This window comes from Myotis daubentonii, chromosome 3, assembly GCF_963259705.1.
Source record: "Myotis daubentonii chromosome 3, mMyoDau2.1, whole genome shotgun sequence".
In the NCBI taxonomy this organism is placed as follows: domain Eukaryota; kingdom Metazoa; phylum Chordata; class Mammalia; order Chiroptera; family Vespertilionidae; genus Myotis; species Myotis daubentonii.
The window spans coordinates 163,434,976-163,453,547 of record NC_081842.1 but is presented as its reverse complement, the minus strand read 5'-3'; the positions used below and the strand labels follow the sequence as shown (position 1 = coordinate 163,453,547).

General features: G+C 42.3%; 1 protein-coding gene across 1 annotated transcript in view; it reads left to right on the top strand.

The window, feature by feature from the left end:
• The window catches only part of ST6GALNAC5 (ST6 N-acetylgalactosaminide alpha-2,6-sialyltransferase 5), a 166,058-nt gene that overhangs the window by 132,011 nt on the left and 15,475 nt on the right, over positions 1-18,572 (top strand). The window contains exon 3 of the mRNA XM_059689153.1: positions 14,081-14,490. Coding sequence (XP_059545136.1) covers positions 14,081-14,490 — 410 coding nt within the window. The remainder of the gene's footprint in view (positions 1-14,080; positions 14,491-18,572) is intronic.

The following is an 18,572-nucleotide window of genomic DNA, read 5'->3' as shown; positions in this document are numbered from 1 at the left end:
GCAGGAGGTCATTTAGGGATAATAAGCAAAAGCATGTCCTAATTAGATGTGCATTTTAGAGAGACCATTCTACCTGGTGTGGAGAATAGATAGAAGTAGGTGTAAGAGACAATGGAATACTACGCCGCTATAAAAAAGACGGAATTTTTACCATTTGCAACAGTATGAATGGAACTGGAGAGCATTATGCTAAGCGAAATAAGCCAGTCAGAGAAAGATAAATATCACATGATCTCACTCATATATGGATAAAATGATCAACATAATTTGATGAACACAAATAGCTCCAGAGACAAACAGTAGGGGAGTGGGGGCAGTTAGAGAGCAACCACAGGACTTGTATGCATGCATATTAGCATAACCAGTGGACACAGACACTGGGGTGGTGGGGGCTTGCCCGGGGTGGGAATGGCTGGGGGCAGGGGGTCAATTGGGGGTAAAGGAGACATATGTAAAACTTTAGACAATAAAATGAATGAATAAATAAATAAAAATAAGTAGATGTAAGAGGACTGCCTAGGAGGCATGGCAGTGACTGGGTGAAGATGTCGGGTTGAACCAGGGGTGGGTTAAGGGGGAGCAAAGTACAGATAGATAAAAATGAGCAAATTCAAGAGAGAGAGGCTCTGTGAGTGATTGGACATGAGGGGTAACACTTTATTCAGAAAGGTTCTTCTAGTATCTGTAATAAGCTATGATAGTCATAATAGCTACTCCTTACTACGTGTCCATCATGGCCATTTTACAGATGAGAAAACTGAGGCTGAGAGTAAGAAAGTACCAACCAACAGATAACTGAACTGAGATCTGAACCCAAGTCTGACTCCCAAGACAGTGTTTTTGCCACCTTAACCCTACAAATGTAATGTTCAATTCCATATTTTTCTCATTCGCTCAACTGAAATCTTTGCTTCCATTCCCCACCTCACTCCCCATTTAATTCAGCTATATGTGGGACTTCTACACTCTCATCATTCTCTTGCCTTTGGCCATAATTTTTAGTTATCTTTCCAGATGTGGGCCCTGCTGTATTTATCTTAGGGCCTTTTCAAATGTGGCAGAAGCCGAAGAAGACAGCTTTGTGGAATTAGGCCTGTCTGGCAGCATTAGATAGCACCTCGCTCTAATGAAAATGCATCTTTTTGTTTGTTTTAATGAGCGCAGGAGGCCTTTACATCTAATCTCCTCCTGGAGGAGGTAATTGCATGTAAGTGACCTTTGAAGGAAATCACCACAGGGAGTTATTGGAAAGGCTGTGAGGTGAGCCGGTGTGTAACATCAACCGTTGCACTAGCATCGCAGAGAAGAAACGGGCTCTGGAAACAGGTTTGTCTCACTGACAACTCATCCACGCCTGTTTTGGACAAAGAAAAATTACCTACTTCTTGCCGAGAAAGTAAAGCAGTGAGGTATTAAGAGATTTCTTTATCTCTGGGGCACTGGTATATGTCATGGGTATATCATGATCCCTGCCCCACGGCACTCATGTTTTAGTGGTTAGGAGAGATAGAAAGAAAGAGAGAAAGAAAGAAAGAAAGAAAGAAAGAAAGAAAGAAAGAAAGAAAGAAAGAAAGAGAGAGAGAGAGAGAGAGAGAGAGAGAGAGAGAGAGAGAGAGAGAGAAAGAAAGAAAGAAAGAAAGAAAGAAAGAAAGAAAGAAAGAAAGAAAGAAAGAAAGAAAGAAAGAAGAAAGGAAGGAAAGGAAGGAAGGAAGGAAGGAAGGAAGGAAGGAAGGAAGGAAGGAAGGAAGGAAGGAAGGAAGGAAGGTAAATCATTAGAGGTCATGGTGTGAAGAAAACAAACAGGATCATGACAGATGATTAATTTGTGCCTCCACATCCTTACCTGGTAAATTAAGGGAAATGGTAGAACCTGCCTCTCAAAGCTATTTTCAGGATTAAGTTAGATGAGGCATGCATGGTACTTAGAACAGTGCCTGGCACATTAGTTGAACATTTTGTCAGTATTATTAGTGGTTAATATCTTTGTGGTATGATAGGTGGAGAAGGCCCATTTCAATTAGGGCAGTCATGGAGGGCCTCCTGGAGGAGAAGGCTTTTAATCTGAAACCTGAGAGATGAGAAGGGGCCAAGCATGTGAATAACTGGGGTAGCAAAGGCCAGAGACAAAAGAAGGAGCGCCCTGTCTCTCCCAGGGGCAGAACGGAGATTGGTGGTTAATGGGGCTAGAGAATGGAGAGTAGAAAGAGTTGAGGGGCATGAGGCAGGCAAGACTCCAACCAGGTAAAGAACAGGATTTTATTCTTCAAGCAGGATAGGGGAATGGCATGCTTCCTGCTTTGAAATCTCACTCTGGCAGCTGTGCAGCGACTGAACTGTAAGGGTGAAAGCCAAGAGACCAGGAAGCAGCATCGGTGGGTGGAGATGCTGGTGGAAGGGTGGGTGGCAGTGTATTCATTTCTCAGAGCTGCCAGAACAAATTACCACAAGCCGGGTGTCTTAAAACAACAAAAATGTATTCTTTTACAATTCTGGAGGCCAGGAATCTGAAATTGAGGTTTTGGCAGGGACGTGCTCTGTCTGAAAGCTCTAAAGGGAGAATTCTACCTTACATCTTCCAGCTTCTGGTGGTTGCTGGCAGTCCTCAGTGCTCCTTGGCCAGCAGACACATCACTCCAATCTCTGGCTCCATCATCCATGGTTTCTCCCCGCTGGCACTGTGTCTCTGAGTCTCCTTCTATACGGATGCCAGTGATGGATTTAGGGCCCATGTTGGTCCAATATGACCTCATCTTGATTTACATTGTAATTACATCTGCAAAAAGCCTTTCTCCAAATAAGGTCATATGCGTAGGTGCTTGGGTTTAGGACTTCAACATTTCTTTTGAAGGGAGAACACGATTTAACCCATAATGAGCAGGAAGTTACTGACTAGCCACAACTCCGAGGGGTTGTATTGGCTGGAGAGAAGCCGCTATAGCTCAACTTCTGGGGCAAGAATAGCCCCCAGCCGTGCACAGAGGCATTCAGCGTCTTCCTTCTCATAGGGTGTTGAAAGGCTATCCAGCTTATTCCAAATAAGCTTATTCCGAATAAGCAGGCCGGTGGTGCAGAGGCAGGCAGCCCTGCTGACTGTGGCTTGTCAAGTAGGGATGTTTCTTCTTATTTATCTGTCTTCACTGTAGCACTTCCATTTGTAGGTTTCATCTTAAAGGCACTATTAACCCATGATTCCCCTTTGGTGAGTCCCCAGTGACTTTGAACAGTCCATGGACATAGTGGATTTTCTTAGGGATCTACAAGTGAGGAAACCTGGGCTTATCCCAGGTGCTGCCCTTAGCATGTGACCTTGAGCAAATCACATAACCTCCCTGAGTTTCAGCTTCTTCCATTGTAAAATGGGGGTACTGGCCTGGTCCAGGGGTTCTCAGCCTGGAGGATGCATCTGAATCACCATTAGGACTTGTTAAAACCCAGATTGCTGAGACCCACCTCAGAACATTGGATTCAGAAGGTCTAGGGTAGGGCCTGAGGATGTGCATTTCTAGCAAGTTCCTAGACTTCCTTGTTGCTGCTGATCTGGGAACCATAGCGTTAGAATTTATTGGCAGAGATCATCTCTGAGATTTCTGCCAGTCATGCTATTCTGTAATTCCAAGAAACTCATTTCAATATAATCAGCTAGGTAAAGTGAATCTCCTAACTTCAGCTATCAAAATCTGTTTCTTTCCCAATTTTATTGCCATATAATTGACAGGTAAAATTGTATATATTTAAAGTGAATAATGTGATGATTTGATATACATACACATTGTGAAATGATTACCATGATCAAGTTAATTAACATATTTATCCCTCATATTATTACTGTGTGTGTGTGTGTGTGTGTGTGTGTGTGGTGAGAATGTTCAAGATCTACTCTCTTAGCAAATTTCAAGTAACTATAGTCACCATTTTGTATATTTGACTTTTTTAAATATATTTTTTAGATTTTGTAAAGTCACATAGATAATACAGTATTTGTCTTTCTCTATCTGGCTTATTTCACTTAGCATAATATCCTCCAGGTTCATCCAGGTTGTCATAAATTGCAGAATTTCCTTATTTTTTTATGGCTGAATGCTATTTAATTGCATATATGTGGCACATTTTCATTATCCATTCACCCATAAATGAGTACTTAGATTGTTTCTGTATCTTGGCTATTATGGGAAATGCTGCAATGATCATGGGAATGAAGATATTGCTCCAAAATTCTGATTTTGTTTCCTTCAGATATATATTCAGAAGTGGGATTGCTGGGTCATGTGGTAAATCAGTTTTACAAAATATGCCTTAAAAATATGACTCAGCCATCGCTCACCTTATTTTACTTTGGATTTACCTCTCCTGACAAGTGTGTTGATTAAGTGGCTCCTCTTTCTCTCTATTCTCCTTAGACCATCCACCCTCCTCCAGCTACTGGGACCTGCACCTATAAGATACTGCAGAAATCAGCAGAATGTTGACCCAGAGTTCAACAGAAGCACTTACCCTTGGTGTGAATTATTTAGGGCAGAGATGGGATTGTAATAGATGGAATTAGAAACTTGAAAACTAATGGCATAGATAAGCCCAGGAAAAGATACTCCGCCACATCAGTCATTAGGAAAATGCAAGTCAGAAGCACAATGAGAACTTCCTTTCACCCATTAGAATGGTTATAATAAAATAGAGAGACAATAATGTGTTGATGAGCCTGTAGAGAAATTGGAACCCTTATTTATACAGTGCAGGTGGGAGTGTAAAATGGTGTAGCCACGTTGGAAAGCCATTTGGCAATTTCCCTAAATGTTAAACATAGAGTTGTCATATGTGACCTAAAAATTCCACTTCTAGGTATGCTAAGTGAAAAAAGCCAGACCCAAAAGACTATATGATTCTGTTTATGTAAAATGTTCAGAAAAGGCCAATCTGTAGAGGAAAAAAGTATATTAGTTGTTGCCTATGGCTGGGCATGGGAATAGATAATGACTATATATGGGCATGAGGTTTCTTTTCAGGATGATAGAAATGGTCTAGAATTAGATTGTGGTAATGGCTGCACAATTCTGTAAATATAGTAAAAAGGATTGAATTTATGTTTTATATATCAACAAAGTTATTAAAAAGACACTTGGAAAATAGAATGCAATTAAATAAATAAAAAGAAAGCGAATGTGGTTTCCTGGGCCTCTCTGTGAAGGTCACCTAGTGCTGAAGGCGGTAATGACGTATGCAGGAGATGCCCTTAGGAAACACCAATCTAGTTACCCAGACAGAAAATATCAGACACTGGTTACTAGCAGACAGTGATACTTAAATACAATGAGCACATCTCTTTCATATTCTTCATGTGCTAAGCACTGTGGTAGGTTCTACATACCTTTTCTTTTTTTCCCCAGTTGTTTGCCCTTTACTTTTATTGTTAACACCATTTCCCCCACCACCTTTGCCCACCTGAACCCAACCCCAGTCCGCTCTTCCCTCTGGCCATCACCACACTGTTGCCTGTATCTGTGGGTTATGCATAAATGCTCTTTAAGTAATCCCTTCACCTTTATCCAGTCCCCCCTCTAACCTCCCTTCTGACACCTATCAGTCTGGTCCATATGTCCATGCCTCTATTTCTATTTTGTTCGTTAGTTTATTTTGTTGATCAGATTCCACATGTAAGTGAGATTCTATGGTATTTTTCTTTCTCTGACTGGATTATTTCACTTAGCCTAATAATCTTCAGGTTTATCCATGCTATAGCAAAAGGTAAGAGATCCTCCTTTTTTATTGCTGCATAGTATTCCATTGTGTAAATGTACCACAGCTTTTTTTTTTTATCCACTACTGATGGGCACTTGGGCTGTTTCCAGATCTTAGCTATTGTAAACAACGCTACTATGAACATAGGGGTGCATATATTCTTTTGAATTGATGTTTCCGGATTCTCAGAATACATGCCTTTCCATTCATCCATTTATTCAAAAATATTTGTTGAAGTTCTTCTTTGTGCTAGGCACTGTCCCGGTGTTGAAGATACAGTGTGGCTAAGAAAGGCTCTTTCACGGACCTTCCATTCCAGTAAAGGAGAAAGACAGTACTAGTGAACATTAAACACACAAGCCATCATTAAGAGTATTTAGGTGGTGATACATGAGTTTAACAAAATACATCTGGATAATGGAGAGAAGGGCAGGAGATAGAAAAGGGGGCAGTATGGATTAAAGGGTCGGGGAGACCTACCTGGGAACACTTGAATGTGAAGGAGCAGTCATGCAAAGATCAGGAGACGAGTGACCTGGGGAGGGGCAGGGGGAATAGCTAATCTAGTTCATATCCGACAGCAGGCAATGGGGAAATGGAGAATTCTGTACAAGGTGATGCTGGAGAGAGAGACAGGATGGAAACTGCATGTCTTAGAGTCTGGTTTCTCATTCCCAGTGCAATAGGAAGCCATTGGGGGATTTAAGAAGTTGAGTGACATCATCAGATTTATATATTAAAGGGCACCCCAGGGGCTTCATGGAGACAAGAGGAATGAGGAAAGTAGTGTTAAGAGTTTGCAGCGAGAGCCTAAAGGGAGAGACTGTGGTGGCTTCGATGAAGCTGGTGGCACCATGGATGGTAAGAAGGGGCAAGATGTGGGATGTATGTAGGAGAATAGATCCAATAGGATTGGATGACTTGTAGCGGGTAGAGAAAGAGAGGTATCAAGCATGGTCCTTGAATTCTGTTTTGAGCAACTGGGTGGAAGGAATGTCATTAAATTACATGCTAAACCTTCCCTTTGAGGCTGGCTTGATGATATTTAAATTACAAATGAAGAAACGGGGGCTCAGAAAAGCTAAGCCACTTGGCCCAAAATTATCCACCTAAGGAGTAGAAGAAGCAGGTTCAAAGCCAGTAATTCCAAATGCTAGATTTTAAACACTGCTCAGTACTGCCTCCTGCCCATGGAGCCCTTCGTCCTTAGCCAGCTGATAGATGGAAATCATGGAGGTGGCATTGCATGGAGAGCGGAGGACATCTTGGCAGTGAAGGCTGGTGGGTGGGCTTGTCAGTGAATAAGAGGAAAAGGAACAGCTTAGAAGGGCAACATTTTCCTAGTGAATCACATTACATAATCAAAGTGGCTTATACCCAGTGTCAGGCTGAACCGAGATTGACAGCTAATAAAAGCCCAGTAATTACAGGAAAACATCAGATTGGAAAGTACAGAGATTCTCAAACCACCTGAAGCCATTTCATACATCTTATGTTTGCTCCAGACCAACAGGCAGCTCCCAGAGCAAGACTGGTCTCATTACTGAGCTAATGGACATTGTGCTCCGAGGTACCCTTTCCCTCTGCCACATAAATCAGAATTTTGAAAAGTGAAGCCTGAGATTGCCGTGTCGCAAATGTTTGCAAGGACGTCACCGGGTGTTTAAGGTGTCGGGTGAAATTTGACTTGGCCTGGTCTGTTCTGCTAGGAAAAGCTCCAGAGGCCCCGGCTGGGTCCCAGGGAGAAGTCTGTCTGCTCTTGCTCTCGGGCTGTGACAGATTCCCCGCGTGTGCTTTGTCAGGCAGGGATTGCTCCTGTCCCCACGGCCCACAGGAGTAAGTTGTGATGAAAGTTGTCATGCTCCCCTATTCCCTGAATATTTGGGGGGGAGGGGTCGTGGAGAGGAGTGGGAGGGTGGAAGAAGAGTCTCATTCACACCTTTTAAATCATTCACAAGCCCCCACTAAGTTACAGGCACTGTCCCAGGTGCCAGGATAACGACAAATGCTTACACATTATCATAAAGCAAAAGTGACAGCAGAAGTAAAGAGGTAAGCTTTGTGTTTGCATGTGTGCGTGTGTGTGCGCGCGTGTGTGTATGTGCATGCGTGTGTGTGCGTGTGTGTGAGCATATCCATGCATTCTCTCTAGAGAGCCAGCCCCCCTGCCTCCCGCAGGCTCCTGACCCGCCGGCTCTGGGGCCTGGCCTGCAGCTCCGAGATCAGTGGGCTGGAGGGCGGTTACTCCTCTGTGTGCTGTAGATTTTCCTGGGCATTTTTCACCTCACAACAGCTCTAATGACCTTGGCATCGAGCTCTTACTGGGGATTAATAACAGGCTGGGCTTAATGGCCCTCACTGTGTCCTGGACCATTTTCTCAGCCAGCCATTAATTCCAAGCAGTTCCCTGGGCTCTGGCCATTACGGCTCCCTGGGCCGAGTGGCTGCCCTGAGGCAAATGGCGGGAGCCTTCTTCTATGCAGAGACGCCCACAGTGACTCCCCCTTCTCCTCTCCATGGCATTAACATGAAGGGCTGGGTCCGTGGGCAAGTTATTGGTGAGGGCACCGCATTAGGTCTTCTTTTTATGTCTCAGGAGATAGGTTTTCTCAGAGGACAGAGAAGGCAGGAGGTTGGGTTTCACTCACTATTTATTGATCCATCTATCCAATATTAACAGGGTGATTTTTGTGGGTCAGATACCAAGATTAAAGTGACTTAATATGGGTTCCCATGTTTTCTACCAAAGGATGGAACACCTCACCAAATGGGTGTTTAAGGGCAATGTCACCAGGAATCAGGGAGGCTGGCTACTGTGAGGAGGAGTCAGAGAGGAGGCCTTGATGGGCAGTGAGTTCGCTGGGTGCCTCCTCGTTGGAGTTTTATCTCCTTATTATAAGGACCTAGGCTGCCTAGCGGAGCCCAAAGCTCACGTTCCCACATTCCACCAAGTGATGCAAGCCAGCACATGAATGCTCGAGGGGAGAACATGCAAAAACTGCAAAGAATCTTAACTCACCAAAACACAAGTAGTTCCACCCATATCATTAAGACACTAAGGATTATAAAGGTACTGAGATGAGCAGGATCGTGGCTCTCTCAGAGGACTGCATCACACCCCAAGAAACGGTCACACAGTATAATTTGTAATCATTCTGCCTCTCAAGACATCATTAGTCCCTCCAAATGCAGAAAACAGACTTCATTTCCTCCTTTGGAAGTGATTCAGCCTTTGGCACATGCTCTTGTCAGCCGCAGGAAGTGTAACATTATGTTTAGAGCCGTTATTGTCATTTTATTGGCACCACTTACCAAAAAACACTTAAGGCATAATTCAGACTTCACCTTTTATTTTCTGCATTGTTTGGTGCATCTGCACAACTCAGAGAGTGGGTATTGGTGTCCAAGGTAATCAATACCTCGATGCTAAGACACTGGGCAGGAATCATGAGGGAGGGCTTTCTGTGAGTGGGTGGACCCCAGTGTGTTTGTGATGCCCACTAATCACAGAGGGTCAGTGTCGCACAGGCAGGAGCCTTGGTCTTCTCTGAAAGGGGCCTAAGCTGAACTCACATGGGCAGAGGATAAAGAAAGAGAGAGAAGGCCTTGGAATCTCTATAAGGTGACACGGATTTCACTTGCCAACCAGCCTGTGATCTGAGAGTTTCAGCAGAATAGTTAATCATGGGAAAAAGAGATGCTGGGACTCTTCTTCGGATTGTTTTCTCCTATAAAATCAGCACAGTGTCTTGAAATTATAAATCACACTGGAAAATTCAGGATGATAATTCTAGGTGAGTCTGATGAGAAAAAGCAGGTTCCAATGCCCTTCAGGTCCAGTGGAATGAAATCTTACAAAGTGACATTATTAAGCAAATCTACTAAGTTACATAGCACCTCAGGGGTGCATTAAGTGCTAGGAAAATGTATTTTAAGTGAATGAACAAATGACGGTCATTTGGTCACAAGTATCTAGTTGGTCCTCTTTTTGTTTTACAGGTGAGAAGGTCAAGTGCTTGATTTGTGATAAAGTCTGCTTTAGACCCTGGGTTTCCTGTGCCTAATCCTCAATGAGCTGCATGCTATTTACAGATGCCCCTATCATCTTTGTAGGATCTTTTGAGTGGGCTTCTCTATGAGTAGAGGTTTCTTGAGATGCAGGACTTTCAATGCTAAAACCCAAACAACCTCTAACAAACCAGTTGAGTTGGTCATCTTAAGTGTCAGAGTCTGTCCTGGGGATCTGTCCTGCTCCACCATCAAACCTCCATCAGCCCTTGGCAGTCAAGCTTCAGCCTCTACTTCCTCATATCCAACCATAATCAGACTCTGCTACCTCTGTTCAACTGAGACTATTTTGGTCAAGGCCATCAAATCCAAAGAACACTTTCCAAGTTTGGTTTCACTTGTCCTATCAAGTTTTATGACACCATTGAGCACTCCCTCTTTTTAAAAATTAACTCATCTGCACGGAGAGGGCTGACCCCTGCACCCACACATGGAGGTTGAATAGCATTTCTTGAACAATGAATTGGTTAACAATGAGATCCAGGAAAAAAAAAACAAAAATTAACTGGAGACAAATGAAAATGAACACACAATAACCCATAATCTGTGGGACACAGTGAAAGCAGTCCTGAGAAGGAAGTTCTTAACATTACAGGGCTACCTCAAGAAGCAAGTAAACTCTCCAATAAACAATATAGCCCCAAACCTAAAAGAACTAGAAAAAAGAACAACAAAAAAACCCCAGTGTAAGTAGAAGGAAGAAAATAAAAAGGATCAGAGTGGAAATAAATGTCATAGAGACTAAAAATAATACAAAAGATCAATGAAACCAAGAACTGGTTCTTTGAAAAGATAAACAAGATTGACAAACCTTTAACCAGATTCACCAAGAAAAAAGAGAGGGGACTCAAATAAATAAAATCAGAAATGAAAGAAAAGAAATAACAACTGACACCACAGAAATAAAAAAGAATGTAAGAAAATACTATGAACAATTATATGCCAACAAATTGGACAACCTGGGTGAAATGGACAAATACCTAAAAACATCCAATCTTCCAAAAGTGAATCAGGAAGAATCAGAAAATCTGAATAGACCGATTGCACTAATGAAATTGAAGCAGTAATCAAAAAAAAAAAAAAAAAAAAAAAAACTCCCAGCAAACAAAAGTCCTAAATCAGATGTATTCACAGGTGAATTTTACCAAATATTCTAAGAATTAACACCTATCCTTTTCAAACAATTCCAAAAAATTAAAGAGAAGGGAAGACTACCAAGCTCATTTTAAAGGGCCAGCATTATCCTAATTCCAAAACTAGATAAAGATACTACACAGAAAGAAAATTTTAGGCCAATCTGATGAACATGGGTGCTAAAATCCTCAATAAAATATTAACAAATCAAATCCAGCAATACACTGAAAAGATCATACACCATGATCAAATGGGATTTATTCTGGGAATATAGTTGGTACCATGTTTGCAAGTTAATAAACATGATATATCACAAATAAAATTAAGAATGAAAGTCACATGATCATATCAGTAGATGCAGAAAAAGCATTTGATAAAATCCAGCACCCATTTATGATAAAAACTCTCAGCAAAGTTATAACTTAACATAATAAAGGCCATGTATGACAAACCCACAGTCAACATCATACTCAACAAGCAAAAAATAAGTGTTTCCCTTAAGATCAGGAACAAGACAAGAATGTCTGCTTTCACCACTCTTATTCAACACTAGAGGCCTAGTGCACAAATTGGTGCATGGGTGGGGTCCCTCAGCCTGGCTGGCAATCGAGGCCTATCAGGAGGGCCGGCTGTCTGGAGGGAGGTTGGCCAGTCACAGGAGGTTGGCTGTGGGAGTGCACTGACCACCAGGGGGCAGCTCCTGCATTGAGCGTCTGCCCCCTGGTGGTCAGTGCACATCATAGCGACTGGTCGTTCCGGTCATTCTGGTTGTTCGGTCCTAACGGTCACTTAGGTTTTTATATATATATAGACTGTACCGAAAGCTCTTGTCACAGCAATCAGACAAGAAGAAAAAAAATGCATCCAAATTAGAAAGGAGATAGTAAAACTGTCATTATTTGCACATGGCATAATACTGTATATAGTAAATCCTCAGGACTCCACCAAAAAACAACTAGGACTGGTAAATGAATTTGGTAAAATAGCAGGATACAAAATTAATATGCAGAAATCAATGGCATTTTAATACACCAATAATGAACTATTAGAAAGAGAAATTAAGAAAACAATCCCGTTTATCTTTTCAAATATAAATTATGTACCTAGGAATAATTTACCAAGGAGGTAAAAGACCTGTGGTAAAAAATAAATAAAAAATAGGAAACTGAAGAAAGAAATTGAGAAAGATACAAACAAGCGGAAGCATGTACTATGTTCTTAGATAGGAAGAATTAACATTATTAAAATACCCATACTACCCAGAGAAATCTATAGATTCAATGTAATTCCTATTAAAATACCAGTAGCATATCTCACAGATCTAGAACTAATATTCCAAAAATTAGCCAAGCCTGGAGCCCGGCGTCAGTGCTAGCTCTCTTTCCCTCTTGCCTGATGCTCTCTGTCACCAATTTAAAAGAGAAAGGTAAGAATGAGAATGCTGATGAGTTAACAGCAGAAGGAATATGTCCTGGCGTGAGAGTGAGGAGATGGGAGATGGGAGATGGGCAGCCTTCGGGGACAGAAAGGTGACCTCCTGGTGTCACTGGAGGGTTGCAGCCACTTTATAGGCAAGGATACCAGATGCAGAGATGTTAAGAAATTTGCCCAAAGATGCAAAACTAGCAAGTAATGGAGTCAAACTTTCAAACCCAGTTATTTCTGGATCCAAAGTTACCCCCAAATTGAAGAACAGACTATACCACAAATTGCTGTGATACTAGCTTTAATGCTCTTAATTCACCTTATTGAAGGTTAAGTGTTGATCGATATTCTTGGATGCTGTACAAATATGTTTATCCAAAAGAAACATCTAAGCATAGCCTGGGGAAAGACATGCAAATTGTAATTCCTGAGATGCTATAGTTTTGGAATGACATTTTGTCCCGTTTTAAGGGTAGAGGGAGAGAAATTGAGTTGGTCCATCTTAAAAAATGTAGAGAGCCTGGAGCTCAGAGCCACAGACCTCACCTAGTGAACACAGGTGTGCCCCGTGGAAGCCCTGGCCATGTAGTGCCCAACAGCGACAGCTGCAATGGCGATGCTCATTTCAACCCCCCGAACCAATGATTTGCTTTCTGAACAACCTGTGTGCTAACACATTAAACGTTCCCCTGTTCGTGTTTAATGAGAAACATCTCTCAGTTGCTGTTGGAAGATAATGTAATTAGGGCCTGAGGCCAAGGCCAGTGAGTGCACAAGAAGATGACAATCAAGAAGGTTTGGAAGGAAAGTTGCATCGTTCGATTTTCCTGGGGGCCTCAGCCCTTCTTCCCTGTTAGCTTTGAACAGGATACACTGACGCCCTGTACAGTCTCAGGACATTGGATCCAATTTAGTGCAGCATAGAGTTAGACCTGCCTTTACCCTGGGAGTTTCCTGAGCCATAGTTCTGTCTTCAGAACCAGAGCACCTGAGCTCAGCCACCTCACTGCGAGGGGCTCACAGGATGGGTCCAGCCTGGTCTTCTCCACCTATTAGCCGTGGGACTTTGGCAAACCACTAATCACAAGTCTCCGTTTTTTTCATCTTTAACCGAGGATAGTTAATGTCCCATGTTACCTTGATATCATTAAAATACAGTATTAGATTGAGCCATTTGGAATAGCCACTGTTTGACCTGTAAAAATAGCAATTGCAGGGGGTTGAGCCTGATCCTTACCATAGGACCTGGTACAGTGATCCTTCATAAGTTGTAGCTGCTATTGGGATTATCAGCCCAAACAGAGCACATTGCAGGCACTCAGTAAGTCAGTACTAAGCACTTTGGATTGATAATTGACACATGGCAGAATCTCTAATGCACATTTATCATTCACTTGACGTCTAATTCTTCTTAGGTGACAGGAACTATGCTGGGCAGCAAGAATGCAAATAGACAGGAAAAGCAGAATCCCTCCAAGTTCATACCTTCGTGAGGGACAGTGGGTCTGTAGAGGTGTGCAGTAAGTATAACAGGATGAGGAAGGGGCTGTGCTAAAGCACTAGTAAAAGGGACTCTGTAGAGCACAGCCAGGCTCAGCACAAAGGAGAGAGTGGTTGCTTTGGCTAATGTATTTTTGGATGGTCTCTCGATGCCAGGTACTGTTCTGAGCTTTTTTCCTGTAATTGTTGCTAATGGTGTCCTTCTCCCCGTGCCTTTCAGCCCCTGAAGATGCACTGCAGGGACTGTGCCCTGGTGACAAGCTCGGGACATCTGCTCCGCAGCCAGCAGGGCCCGCAGATCGACCAGACCGAGTGTGTCATCCGCATGAATGACGCCCCCACGCGCGGCTACGGGCGCGACGTGGGCAATCGCACCAGCCTGAGGGTCATCGCCCATTCCAGCATCCAGAGGATCCTCCGCAACCGCCACGACCTGCTCAACGTGACCCAGGGCACGGTGTTCATCTTCTGGGGCCCCAGCAGCTACATGCGGCGCGACGGCAAGGGCCAGGTGTACAACAACCTGCACCTGCTGAGCCAGGTGCTGCCCCGGCTGAAGGCCTTCATGATCACACGCCACAAGATGCTGCAGTTCGATGAGCTCTTCAAGCGGGAGACTGGCAAAGACAGGTACAGAGGGCGGGGTGGGCATCCCTGCAGGGGCACGGGGGAGGGGAGGGAAATGTTGGCGCTGGCTGGTTCACCCCAAGCAACTACTGTGGCCCCCCTGCTCGTGCCACTGACAGAGCTCATCGGCAGGTCCTCCTGGAAACTGGGCTGCTCAAGCTGAATGTGTAAGGCAGAGTGAAATGAAGAAATGAGACAGCTGTATGGATAAGTCAGGGCCAAGTCCAGGCTCGTGAGGAAGAGGCCACACAGCTGCTGGCTTACACGGGTAACAAGTGTGAGATAATAGCTTTACTGCATTTCATTTCATTTGTGTGAACACTGACCAAAAAGGAACATATGGGTTGGTTTTTTCTTTTCTAATGCAAGCATTTATTCAGTCGGCTGATATTTATTGAATACCTATTATTTCCCTGCACCATGCACCAGAGATGTAGTAAAAAACGAGATAGATCTTCTAGACCCTTCCTTCCTGGAATATAAAGCTTACAGGGCGGGCGAACATGCACCGAGAAGTGGCCAGTGTGCTGAGCGTCAGCGAGGGGAAGAAGGTGTGCCCTGACGAGCAGGACAGGATGCCTGCCCTAGTCTAGGGAAAGCTTTTCCAATTGTTAGTTACAACTCAGTAATGGGACATGAAGTCAGCGTAGTGAGTCACGGCAGGATTTTATATATATATAATGGAAAGAATGACATAGAACAGACACTATTAGCCTTCATCTCCCAAAATATTGCTTCATTAAATATTATTTGTTTTGGTTTTAGACATATGTAGAAGGTTCTTTATGAAATGACAAAAATGTTCTAGGATTAGATAGTGGTGATGATTGCACAACCTTCTGAATATGCTAAAAACCACTGAATGCACACTTCAAAAAATGAAATGAAATGAAAACCACACATGCATACACATGTATGTATATATGCTCAATCACGAGGTAACATGTATTTCTCACTGTAGGTTAAAATGTTTTGAAAAGCACTGGTCTAGGAGATGAGGAATGAGGGAAAGGCTTTCTCAGAAAGGTGTATTTAAGCTGAGAACTAAGCCAATAATTATTTATCCAGGAAAAGAAGGACCTGGGAAGGGAAGAGAGAAACCTCCTTATGGGCACAGGAGTCAGAGGTGGAAGAATCCTAATCCTAACTCTGACCTTAACCCTTAATTGGAGAAAAGTTCCCTGAAGCTGCGGGGGAGGGAGGAAAGGGAGGGGGTGAGGTGGGGATCACGGCCAGAGATGAGGCAGACATGCAGGCTCATGAGCTAGCAAAATCTAGATTTTTTTAAAAAAGAGCAGCTAGGTATCAGAAGCAGCAGTGCGTTGTATTTCAAATACACAGCTGACCCTACCCCTTCATTAGTTGTGTGTCCTTAGACATGTTAGCTAGTCTTTCACTGACTTCACATGTGAAATGAACATAGGGACTAGGCCTCAAAGGACTGGTCTAATAATTAAATTTCCCTTGTTTCCTTAATTCCAAGCATGTACTTTTATAATAACATACATTTAATCATGTAATTTACTCCCTCCCTTACAACTGTTGCTGACTCAATCTCATATCTTAAAACTAAAGAGATGTGATAAATAAAGAATATAAAGTACTAAATCCACTATCTGGCTAGTTTAGGCAGCTCATTTTTGGAGAACAAAACCAATTGTTCCCAAATTCTTTGCTTGGAAGAGCTTTCTTTTTATTTATTTTTAATATATTTTTATTGATTTCAGAGAAGAAGGGAGAGGGAGAGAGAGATAGAAACATCAATGATGAGAGAGAATCATTGATTGGCTGCCTCTTGCACACCCCACACTGGGGACCAAGCCTCAACCCGGGCATACACCCTGACCAGGAATTGAACCGTGACCCCTGGTTCATAGGTCGATGCTCAACCACTGAAACACACTGACCAGGCAGAGCTTTCTTCTTAAATCCTGGAAACATTTTAACCATTGTGAGCTGGTCTAGGCAGGAGTGGGTGAGGCATCTGATTGAAAGAGGAGAAGGGGAGCTGGCTGTTGGCACTGTGGCCTCCTTTCCTGGTCAGCCCAACCAGCAGATCACATAGGTCATCATCACAAGCTGCCATGAAATCCAGTCACTTATTGCCCTTTAAATACCACAAATAAAAGAGAATGTCACTCATTTAAATGAGTTATTTAATCAAGAGAGAGTTTTATAAGGGAAGAATAATGAGGGGAGTTATTTATAGTTTAATTTTTGACTGGTTAGAAAACTCAAAAGAAGCAGAAACAATCTTTTCAATATAAAGCACGTCTCTCTTTTTAGTTTAATGGTTGTTGGCTAATTTTAAATATTCCTAAAACACTGCTGCAGTGTTTGCTATTTAGGATAATTAGCCATTGCTATGGATCTTCTTAAGAAATCATTTTAAGTTGTAAATTTGGAGACTAGTCATTCTACCTTTCACTTGGGTCTTTAGGAAATAATTTCACATCAAGACGTATCTCACTCACTAAATTCATCAAATTCTGGCCAGTGGAGCCTGTTGCTCAATAGGTCTGTCTCCCAAGTGAGTCCAGCTGGAAGGAGGAAACCAAACTTTTGGATTGGCTACTGCGCCCCTTATATGCAGACATTCATGTTTGAGGCTCCATAGTCCATGTTCAGGAGAATCGCACATATGATTTGCAGGATGCCGAAGTACATTGCAACTTCTAGAATCTCTGTGCCTCTTACCTTTAGGAAACTATCTTAAAGAAAATAATATTGTATTGATTCAATATTCTCATGTGTCTATATTCTTAACCTGCAACTTACTCCAAGCTAAAATAACCAAGTCCAAAACAGCCCTTCAGAACAAAGCTACTGTAAACTAACACACAAAACATTTAGGGTCCCACAGTATTTCCTCTATATGAGCTTTTCTTGAAACCCAACAAAAATGTAGCATGTATCGAAGATACACGAAGTATGGCATATCTAATTGTGTCCATCTCATGATAGGACATTCACTTCAGGCTAATATTTTAAAGAAATAGAATAATTCAATGGCTTTTGACTTATATAAGTTTCACCCTACTTCAAAGTGGAGAAAAAAATGACTCAGGAACAATCTGCAATTAAGAAGCATGACAAATGAGATAGTTGGCCAAGTGGTATTCTTTAACATTAGAAAGTAACTGTACTTGAAAATAACTTTATAATTGAATAAGGGTACATTAGGAAAATATGATTCAGAACCAATATTATAGTAATTAAATAAAGGAAGCATAAATGAAATAACTGCAGGAAGAATATTTCCATAGAGATTATAAATGAGATTCTGGTGGAGCAGAAAGGCCTTTAATTGTAATTTAGTGTGCACTATGGAATTATCGGCTCAGTGTGTTACTTCATCATATAAAAGAATATCTGATAATTTTCCCTAATAAGCACATGACAGCTCTTCATATTCCTTCATTACAGCTGATTAAATGTAAAAACAGTAGCTATTCCTTTGTTGGAAAAAAGAATTCAGATCTTTTTATGAAAGACAGCACAAAGCAGTTGCATTTCTATAGCATGTGATCCCCAAAAGGCTATTATTTAGAAAGTCTGGGGAATCTTAAGTGGCACTTTAAACAGTTCTTTAGTTTCTTTAGTCTTCCACTTGGTATTCTTCCCATTTTTACCCACAAAACCCTTTCTCTGTAAGCCATATTCTCCTGTATTTCAGGCTGTAGCTTGTGATCTCTACTACAACACACAAAAGAAAGCCAAAATCATGGGGGATCTTCTGCCATTTGGAAATACCCTCATGGTGTTTCGGACAACTCTAAAAGCACAGAGACATGGGTAGGCTTTCCAGATCTGGGCTCCACTCCTCCCAGCTATTCACTCCACCTGTTTGAGCCTAGAACACCTGGCCATCCATCCCATTGTCACAGCCACCTATGTGAAGACAGGCTCTAATTTGAGGCAAGGAACTTCCTTTCCTTCTCCCTTCCAGTTTAGTCATTTCTGCTCTATCTCACCTCCTTCATTCCCAAAGGTCGGATGAAATATCCCCGGTGAGAAGACGTGTGATTGTTAATACACACATAAGTTAGAGGCTCTAGAACAGTGGTTCTCAACTTTCCTGATGC